The 10,921-nt window shown below is 42.8% G+C and overlaps 1 protein-coding gene across 1 annotated transcript; it reads left to right on the top strand.

The window, feature by feature from the left end:
- Nucleotides 1-692: 692 nt before the first annotated feature.
- On the top strand, nt 693-10,594 carry PDCD6 (programmed cell death 6; the record flags this gene model as incomplete). The annotated part of the gene is made up of 6 exons (XM_082014768.1): nt 693-775; nt 3,547-3,608; nt 6,918-6,962; nt 7,950-8,108; nt 8,813-8,922; nt 10,496-10,594. The coding sequence occupies 6 exons, from the start codon at nt 693-695 to the stop codon at nt 10,592-10,594; spliced, it is 558 nt and encodes a 185-aa protein (XP_081870894.1).
- Between the last annotated feature and the right edge of the window lie 327 nt (nt 10,595-10,921).

Here is a 10,921-nt window from a genome sequence, read left to right as displayed (position 1 = left end):
ATCTCTTGCATGCTGAACGTCCGCTATTTCCCTGCCACGGCAAACGGCCTCCCGGGAGTGCGGGCCCCGGAGTCTCTCCCTGCCTGCCAGGGAACGGTCACTGGGACGGCTCCTGCCCGTGCAGAAACCCTCGCGGTAGAAGAGGGCTGGTGGGGGCCAGTGCCGCTAACCCGGATCCCCGGGTCCTGCCTGCTCCGCGGAAGCCTAAGCCGCCGCCGCCGGCCCTGCGCAGCGGGCGCAGCGCGCTCTCCGCCGGACCGTTACCTCGGGCTCCGCCCGTTACCCCGGCAGCCGCTGCCCCGCCCTCTGTCGGGCATCCCCAGGGGCTGCCCGGGCTGGGCAGCGCCGGTACCGGATCCCGCAGAGCCCGCCTCGGGAGCCGCTGAAGGCTCGGTGCCAGCGGAGAAAGTCGGGATAACCACCCATCGCGCCGGCTAACGCGGGGGGAAAGACTCGCCTCGCCCTTACCGGGCCCGGGGCGGTACGGCCCGGCCCCGCGCCGCCCGCTCCCGCCCCGCAGCCGTCGCCGCGGCAACGGGCGGGCGGTGCCGCGGCTCCTTCCGGGATTCCCCGGGGCGGGGCCCCTGCGCCTGCTCGGCTGGTCGACGTCACCGGCGGCGCTGCGTCAGGCGGCCCGTGCCGGAAGCGCGGGGAGGAAGGCTCGAGCTGCCCGGCGGCTCCGCGGAGGGGCCATGGCGGCGGGGTATCAGTACAGGCCCAACGGCGGCGGCGCCGCGCTGCCCGACCCCACCTTCCTGTGGAACGTCTTCCAGAGGTGAGGCCGCCGCGCCCCGCCCCCACCCCTTATCCCCCACGGGCGACCCGCGTGGCGTGCCGCCCTAACGGCCACGGGGAGGGGGCTGAGGGGGGCTCCCCCCTGCCGGTCGCCGGACCTTGCTGGGCAGAGGCACCCCCTCCCCGCGGCGCCGGGCCTGGCCCGCCGCCACCCTCGTCGTTCCTGGGCCGCGCTGCCGAGTCCTGCCGGGCGGGCCGCGCTGGGCCCTCCCGGGGCTGCCGCTGCCTGAGGGGGCACCGGGAGGGATCGGGCGTTGGGCGGCGCCCGGAAACGGTCAGCTGCTACGGGGAGCCTGTCACCGGTCTTCGGCGTCCCAGACAGGGTTTTCTGCTTGGGCTGCACTGGGGTCTTGCAGGGCGGCTGAGCATCGCGGCTCTGTCCCTGTGAGGAGGAGGAATCTGAGGGTGAGTTTTCAGAAAGGCTTGAGAAGGAATAAGTGTGGCTGCCTTTTAGAGGAAGGGAAGGGGATTAATGGAAGCCAGAAGGTAACCTTGAAAACGCTGAAGTAATTTTTGACCTGAGAATCCGGAAAGGGTTGTAAAGTCTGGAGGATCAATGTAGCAGTACGGGAAGGCTTGTAAAAAGGAATCTGATAAATGCTTAACGGGAAACTTAAAAATTAACAACAAATATTCTCTTGAACACACCTGGAGCAGGAACCTACAAGGGAGATAGCAGGCCCGTGTTAAAAAAAAGTGCACTGTCGAGACCGTTGTAGTAATGAAGCTAAAGGAGTTCTCATGTTTGTGCCATGGTGAGGGAACTGGGGAGGTTCCTACGTTGCATCCATTTTTATGGGAGATACGTCAGAGGCTCTATCTTGACTCAAGTGACAGCAAGAAGAGGTTAAGGAGTAGACAGACAGTAATAAGTTGCTAAAACTGGCTAGTATTTACTTAGTAACTCATGGGTGACTCAGGAATGTGGCAGCTTACCTACCCAGCCTTCTGTAAAACCACTTCATCCTCCTTCATTGGAGGAGGTATGCACAATGCTGTTTCTCTTTTTAAAGGATCCAGAAAGAAACAGATCAACAATTTGACTTCTGCACCAGCCAAACCAATAGAAGCCATTTTAAATAACGTAACTAGTAAGGAGAGTTGCATGGCTTTTGTTGAAAGTATTCCTGTCTGGCAGGCTACTCTCTAGGTCTTGGAATATGCTTGATAAGGTTTGGGCACAGATATGGCTGGAATTGGTGCAGTTGATATCATCTGTATAGTTTCGAAAGAGACGCCTAACATACGGAAGTATCAAAGGCCTTTGAAGAAATCCAGTATATGTAGAATGAAAGGGAAGGTCCTTTGGTGGAAAAATAGCTTACTAAAAAGAAGAGCATGTGGTTATCTGCCACAATGACAGATGGAGCTGTTCTGGGAGCTTAATTCAATATGTTCAGGAGCAACTAACTGGGGGAAAAGAGGCTGGATGGTCAGATGAAGTTTGCCGGTTACACTAACTGATTGCTGGGGTAAGTGAGGCCGATGAAGACTTGCAGGAGCACCTTACGGTCCTGAATGACTGGGTCATATGACCCTGTCATGGCCGGATGATGTTCACTGTATTATGGTGAGATGAAATCCAGAGTAGATACCTGATGTCCATAAGGAAGACCCATTTTAACTTTGCATCATTTTGTATGTAAAATGAGTGTGCTCTAAGCTGACTGATGGTGCTTAGGAGCAAGATAAGTAGGTCATAACACATTTTCATGGAAATATCAGCTTAGCACTTAGTAGCAGCTCATAAAAGATAAAAAACATCAGGAATACTGAAAAAGAGAATAAAAAAGGGGAATATCTTGTTATTATAATTATGTAAATTATGCTTGTAATTTGAATACTTTATGCAGTTTATGTAATTTTTGAGATGGGTAAGGAATTTAGTAGAATGAACTGAAAAGGTTTAGAAAAAGACAACAAGGATTAAAGGAAGAAAAAACAGCTTCTCCAGAGGGATCAACTGAGCAGGACTCTGCTTTGGAATGGTGGTAACTAAGGGGAAACAAAAACGGTCAGTGTCAAGGGGAAGGTCCTTCTAAAAACCGAGAGGAAGTCATCACCACTTTCAGTTACCCTTCTAAAGAAGGCATGATCCTGCTTTATTTGGGCAGAAATTACTTAGTTTTTTAATTTGGCGACAGAACTTCATTCTCTGAGACAATAGACAAGGCTCAAAGGAAGCTGGCACCTGCCTGTGCTTTTTCATTTCCTGGACCCTTTTGAAAGGGGTCAAGGCCCTGCGGTTGGATTCCTTGTAGATCCCTTCAGTACTTGGCACTGGTTGCGTTAGTGGCTTTCTCTACATTGCCAACATCTTACTGAGCGGCACTGGGGGTGCCAAACAGCTCTGTATTGTGACATAGGCATTTTGTGGATTTAACCAGCATGGTGTGCTCTTCTTTTAAAAATAAATAAATACATAAAAATACTCTATTGTGTGGATTATGCTCAGACTGTTTCATTGCTCATGTGTGTCTCTTCACTCATAAGCAAGTCTTGCAGTTTTCTTTGTAGCTTTTATCATGTCCCAGAATGTCTCATCAGTTTGAATGAAGCGTTTAATTTGCAGTAACTGTGAATGGTTTACCAAGTAAAATGCAATTAGTGACTTTGCAGGAAAAGATTAATCTTATTTGGTGAATAAGAACCAGAATGTTGAAGTCTATTGTAAGTTGAACCTGTTAATTTCAGGCATTTAAAGCTTACCATTTTTTTTTTTTCTTCTCCCCTCTCCCCTCAACCCCCCAGGGTCGATAAGGACAGGAGTGGAATAATATCTGATAATGAACTTCAGCAGGCACTATCCAATGGTAAGTCTGTAAATGAGCAGTGAGGTAGTTCATTGTAAACCTAATGCTAAATTTCATGTTAGACTGGTTACTTAATTCCAGAATTTCTTTGACTGGGCTGAGGGGGATGTTCCTACCACCGATTAATACTATTTAATCCACAGCAAAAGGCTGAAGGGAGGAAAAAAGTGGATAATCCCCCTGATTTTATTTTATTCATTTAGTTTTGGTTTGGGTTTGTTTTTTGGTTTTTTGTTTTTTTTTTTCTGAGCCCATTGTTACTTTGGGGTGGGGCGTTTTTTTCTTTCAAGGAAAGTTTTCTGGGTTTGGTGCATGTTAGTAATAATGCATTATAAACTGAGTACCTATTGTCAGCATTACTGATTTGTATTCTGGGGAATGAAAGCATGCACATCCCTTTATTTTTTCCACCTCTGCTTCCTAGAAAACATAAGTGGTGACTTATATATTCCTCGCTCATCACTACTGAACCTTTGTTTTTTAACCAGGGTCAGTGTATAACCTGGACAAAGATCAGATGTTTACAACCAGCCTTTTTACTGCACATAAAATATTTTCATACAGTGTGGTGCACCAGTTGAAGATGGTAATTTAATTTTTTTTTCCAAATGAGGCATGTTTGGGGTTTTTTTCCTAATAAAGTAGAAAGATGCACTCTAGATCTAGTATTAAAACTTTCTAGGAGTCTGTCAGTTCCCTGTCATAATGGTTAAAGGATAACTAGGGTATGGTCAAATAACTCATGGAAGCAAAATAAAAACTAAAATTAAAAACTTTTCCAGTAGCCTATTTTTACTTTCCTCTGGTGACCTAGCGTTGGTAGAGTTGTAGTTTGTGATTGTTTTTTTTCCCACTGAGAAATCTGAAAATGTGCATATTTAAGCTGTTTGTGCACCTTTGAGTCCATATCAAGTTCCCCTTCTTCCAAGGTTTAATTCCTTCATCCTTCCTGTGCTTTGTGACTGAGAAGGGCTTAAACTGATGTTGCGAGCCGCAGTGCACACAGACTGAAAGGCTCCTTTTTGTCATTAACTACCTGGCTTGAAATAAATTTGAATGGCTCTAGTTGGTAAAAACGTGGTCTTGTAACTAGGCTTTAGTTAGAATATTTGCTTAATAATATGTCTGATAAATTAAAAGCAATATATTGTAGCTGCCAGACATGATCCATAACTAAAATACTATTTTGAATAAAAACTTCAGCAAAAGCTAAGTTAAACTAAGCCACTGTTTTAATTTAAGATTACAGTGCTGTTTATAACTGTGAGAACCTGGCTTTACCTGCCGCTTTAAACTTCATATATTTTAAATATCTTCTCATCTGATTGAATTTAAGGGTAATAGGCAGTGATGACTATCTGAACTCTTTTCTTTCCTTATTTACAGTGTAGAGTAGCAGTTTCAGTGCTTTGCAGTTATGAAGAATCCCCACCAAGTGAATTCACTATTAGACAAAATATTTACAGAACTGTAAGCTTCCTTCCTTCTGAGAGATTCTAGATCTTGTACATCAAAGTCACTAACAATTCACTATATTCTTTTCAAAATATGTCCTCTAGTGGATGGTTGTGTGTAGCTGTCCTGCAATCTAACACGGGCTAAAAGAATGTTATGCGTTTATTTCTAAAACATTTTTTAAAGTCTGCATAGTGCTCATTAAAATTTGAAGTTCAATGTGTTTTTGACATTCAGCTTTTCAAGATGTCACATTTATGCAAATAACAGTCTACTTACCTGGGAGGGACGGATCACCACTTTATATGTTGTTTGCACAATAAAATCCTATGCTTCCTCCTTGTTTTTTTTGTCTGTGGTGCCATGTCAAGTTAATAGTAGAGTCAGGGGAGGAGGAAGGAAGAGTCTGTCACTGTTTATTGGAACAGGCTGAAATCAGTACAGTTTTTCAGCACTGGAGCTGCTCTGGTTTCACTTATATGAGTCGCTTGAAAATTTTAACATGAAATAACTTTCAAACTGAGTTTTCCCTTTTTCCTCTATTCTGCTCAGTTAAATGCTGGCACCCTATTAATAATTCCATTATTTTTCATTTTTGTCAGGAGACATACAACTCTAAGGTACTGATGTTCTCTGTCTAAAATACTGCTTAAGCATTTTCAGAGCCATATTCACTCTCCTTTTTCTCTGCTTGTTTCTATTTATGTGCCAATAGTCATATGCCCTGCCTACAGTATAGGGTTTTTCCCCTTTGCTGGATCTGTAGACTTGCACTGATAGAGTTTACCTTCTGTGGGAGAAATTCGGCACTGGTATAAGCGCTGCTTACCCCACTGCAGCTTGATCCAGCAAAGCAGCTATGCCTTCACAAAGCCTGCTTAATCCCAACACAGCCTTTCTATTAGGTATTTGTGGTCAGCTAACTGCATCGTTGCCGGTGCCTCTACGGTACCCCTAGCCTTACTGGTTCTTTTGTGGTCCCTGCACTCAACCACAGTTAAGTTAATGTATGCTTCTTGGTCTTCCTGGTTCCTTCACTGGCTCTCTAGAGAAGTGATGGTGAAATTCTAGTTGAGGCATAGTTTTTCTCTTAATTTAAAACTTAATGCTTTCTAGCACTCTGGAATGTCCCCAACCAAGTGAAAACTACTCCAAAGTGACTAGCCTCTAAATATTCAGAGAAGTACAAAGCTCTTCAGATGAGTACTGCTCAGGCCCTTTTAAAGCAGGAACATTTCTTGGTCTGAAAATGCTAATTTAAACTAACAGTTCATTGATTTAGGAGTGGAGGTGGGATTTATACGAAACTCAACTGTAAATTGCACTGTGTGGTTACGCCATGTTAGGAGCCTTCTCTTTTCACTCGTCAGAAACTAAATGTCCTGGAGTAGGCCACCTGTAAAATAGGAACTAAGCAGATGGGTTTTTACTGAGGAATAGGTATGAGACCTTGTTTGAGTTAAAATTCTTCTTCTCCCATCAGTAGAAAAAGGGGGACTTCAGTTTTGATCTTGCCTTTTATCCAATACCTCGTGACTACCTGGGATGAAAAAAAAATGTTAGTTCTTCCAATGCTTTGGGCTTTTGTTTTTTTATGTAGTTTTTTTGGTGCAGCCTGAAGAATGTTTGTTTCTGTGTAGTATCTGTAAAGCATTGCTCTGAAGTAATCTCTGAATGGTCAAGAACATAATTACTTCAAAGCAGCCTTATTTTATAATATGCTAGCCCCATGTCATCTATCTCTGAAGTCACTGTTTAAGTTCTTACCTGATTTTTTTTCTTGGTTTGTTGGTTGCATTTTTTCTTTAAAATGTTACCTAGTATTGAGGAACTAAGTAATTCTTTCTGTTTCAGGCACGTGGACTCCATTTAATCCAGCAACAGTGAGGTCAATTCTTGGTGAGTGTAGCTGTGATGTGAAATAGTCAAGATAGTGTTTTGTGATTTGTTCAGATGATTGTGACTGCTGTCAGTTGCTGCACTGTTTGGTTTTTTTTTTTTCTCCAGAGCACCCAGCAGTAGTAGGTTAAACTTGAATGTTTTCCCTTTCGAGTAATACAGGAATGCCCTTTGTGTGCACACACATGCAGTTGTCGAAGTAGTCTGAGAAAATGTTACTATACAACTGAGTAGATAGTAAATGTAACTTTTGCGTAGGGAAATCATCAGCTTAAAGAAAGATATTACATAGCTTGTCTTCGTAACTAGTTTTTCCTGTCTTGCATTTTAATTCTACATTCTGCGCAAAAAAGACCAAACGGCAGCTTTACAATGTTCGAATTCTTTAGTGTCCTAAAACAATTGCCAGAAATGTGGAAGGTGATGGTGGTTGAACAGAAGGATAAAAACTCGAGCATGAAAAATCTTTTCCATCATACAGTTCATAAATCCAAGGACTGAATTTTTTGCATTGTTTTTAATAAGTATTCAGCAGCAGAGTCCTGTTGCTGTGCGACATGCTGTTTGTATAGGTGGCAGTGTCGCCGAGTCAAATGCAGTTGAGTATCCCAGCACTTCTGGCAGTCCATAGACTTTTCCCTGTGTCCTTAGAAAAGAACACCCACCCTGCCCCCACCCCACCCTTTTTGCCGCAGGATGATCAGTCAAGCCCTGAATATTTTCAAACAGGAGATGAAAATCCAGGAAAAATAAACATTCCGTGATTCATTCTGGTCCTATTTTATCTTGGTTTATCTCTTCTTCCTTCAGTGGATGACTGCTTGGGGTTTTTTGGCAGAACTTTCCAAAATGTCACTTGCATTTTAGCAATTTCTGTCTTCAGTACTTTCTGCAAAGTGCTCTTGCTGCCTTCTTAAAATATTAGTAGATCTTACTGAGGAGTATTACAATTAAGGTTTTATATGTGTTTCGTATTTTTTATTTCAGGCATGTTTGACAGAGAAAACAAAGGTGGTGTGAACTTCAATGAATTCACAGGAGTCTGGAAGTACATCTCAGACTGGCAGAATGTCTTTAGAACGTATGACAGAGACAATTCTGGAATGATTGACAAAAATGAACTAAAGCAAGCACTAACAGGTTTTGGTAATTCATTTGTAATTACAGTTTTTATGACTGGGTTATGTCATCAAATGAGCTGCTTATTGGTGGGGCTGTAACTGCTCTGACAAATGTGACTAAAAATGACACAGGTGAAACGCAGTCACCCTTTCAGGTATAAGGTACCTCTTAAAGATATCCATGCCACAAGCACTGCTGCTTAAGCTATTTCCTTTTGTGGGGGGCAAAAAAAAAAGGAAACTGGATGCATCAGTACATGTGTGGAATGTTTTCTGTCTGCTCTATGGGCTGCTCTGAGAGCATTACCCAGACTTCAGGTAAATGTCTGAACTTAGAGGTACTTGATAAGAGCTTTCTGCTGTGTAAAAGGAAGCCAGTTGTCTATGCTACAGTAACGTTCTGACAGCAGAAGAACTTCTATTCAATTGATTTCATTTATACTAAACTTGAGCTGCAGCCCTAAGCCGATCCCTCAACCAACCAGTCAGTTTAATCAGTAATTATGTTTACTGTGACTCTGTCTATAATTACTATTAAGCACGGTTTTTAATGCATGTGTTTAACACCTTTGTTGTGCAGTGGAAATATTTTGCCAAAAAGAAAAATCCTGTCTCTTGTAACTCCTTACAGTTTTCTAGTTTTGCTATACATGCCTGCTAAACAGCCTAGTTCTTTTTATAGAAGGACTGCAGCAATTAAAACCTTTTAAAGCATTTATCTTTTCCAAGGTTACCGACTGTCTGACCAATTCTACGATATTCTTATTCGGAAATTTGACAGACAAGGAAGAGGACAAGTTGCTTTTGATGACTTTATTCAGTGCTGTGTTGTTTTACAGGTAAGAAAGGAGATGTACTTTAACGTCAATTAAAAAAAAAAATCACCTTTTCTTAGGCTTTTATGATTTTCACTTTAATACTGGATCTAGAACTTGCTTATAAATAAACCATTTGGATAAAGTGTACACAAGGTGCTAGAAACATTGTCATTTATTGGTCTTTACCTGTTACCTGTTCACATCCCAAGTAAATTTGACACAATTTTTTTGACCTGTTAAATATTTATTTTTATGGGGCAAAAAAATGTAAAATAGTCACAGTGTTTAAAAGGAAAACACTTAACACTCTTTCCATTAGTTTAATACACTTCCTCTGGATCTTGGATGTGTTAAAACTGGAGTGTGTCAGGTCCTGTGGTGCCCATAACTGTCGCAGTCTTAATTGCGAGGTTTTTGTGTATCTCTCTGTTTAATGCTCTGACTAAAAGGAATTTGACCTAGCAGCTGAACTATTCAGTCTTTCGTCACTGCTGTTCCTGTAGGGGCAATGGTAGCAAAAGATTTTTAAAACAAACAAACAAATGAAAAAACAAAACCACAAAATGAAAAAAATCCTTTCTGTTAACAGAAATGCATGTGTGAATATGTGTATACACGTAGAGAGAACTGTACTTTTACCGGCGTATTCGTTTAGAAATCACTGGATGATTCCTCACCTCAGCGCTTAAGGGTTCTCTGAGTGTCTCTGACTTTTCTGAAATGTATGTCAGACTTTAGGGAAAAGTTGAGAAACCGTAGCAGTGGACAAGCTGAGTTTTAGTAGGACAGGAAGAGGGTTTCTCTTCTGTCACTGGCCAGCATTGCAACAGTGCCTTAAGACATCTTCCGATACACAACATGAAGAGAAAGGAGTGCCCTGTAGAAGCAGTATCTCTCTCTGTTATTTGCATACATCTCTTTTGTTCTTCTCCTTTATGTCTCTTTTGTTCTTCTCCTTTATGTCTCTAGCTGTAAGTCTGCTGAAACATCAGGTGCTTTTATGGTCATGTGTAATAGAAGCTGATTATACTTGGTTCCAAACTTAAACTCTGGTAAAGGGGGCTTTGAAGTTGACCGTCATTCAGCCAGTGTTAGTGAAACTGTGCTGGTAGTTATTTTGGTCCCCTCTCTCTCTGTGCTGCCTGGCACCTCAGGGCTTTTACAGACAGCTCAGATGCTACTGATACATAAAAGCACGTTGGGCTGGAAGATGAGAAATGCTTGGATTCTGTCTCCAGATGACTCTCTCAAATGTCTGATGAGAATTGTGCATTGTCCGTTGTGTCCTGTCCCGCTCCCCCCTGCCCCCGCTTTAAAGCCAGTTACTAAAAACTGTCTGGTCTATAAAGAAGTGCCTGGATAGCCTTAGGTATTGTATCATAAGGTCGTTTTAGAATCAAACCTGCTATGCAGCTCAAGCATGAGATATGGCAAAAAGCTACCTCATGCATATAGAGATTGTAAAGCGTCTACAGAGGGGATGAACAGAAAGTGTTCATAAAGCTACAGAAACCTAGGGGGCAAGGGGAATACATGGCAGTCTGAATCTTCCCGAAGTACAAAAACGTATGGGGTTTTTTTCCTCCCTTTCCAGAGGTTGACTGATGTCTTCCGACGTTACGATACCGATCAAGATGGCTGGATTCAGGTGTCCTACGAGCAGTATCTTTCCATGGTCTTCAGCATCGTATGACACTGACAACTAGGAATTGCACACTGGCATTACAGGAACTGGAGTTGCCAAATCATCCTGTACTGAACAAGATTATTGATGTATTATAATGGATATAATGTCACATTCTTAAATTTTGTATGTTGGTCATCACCTTCAGTATCTGTACTTGAGTTGGTTTTTATTTTGTATGACCATCTCTGCACAGAAAGCACAGAATCTAGATTTAACTGGTGCAATGTCAAACTTAACCTTCCACATATCCTGCATGGGGAAAAATGGCTCTTTAGAAATGCCAAATTAAAATAATGCTTGTTAGTTTATATTGAAAGTCAGGAGTTGCACAAC

This window comes from Phaethon aethereus (genome assembly GCF_964289735.1).
Source record: "Phaethon aethereus genome assembly, chromosome: 2".
NCBI lineage: Eukaryota > Metazoa > Chordata > Aves > Phaethontiformes > Phaethontidae > Phaethon > Phaethon aethereus.
Note: the sequence above shows the minus strand (reverse complement) of the source record. Positions and strands in the feature narration are given on the sequence as shown.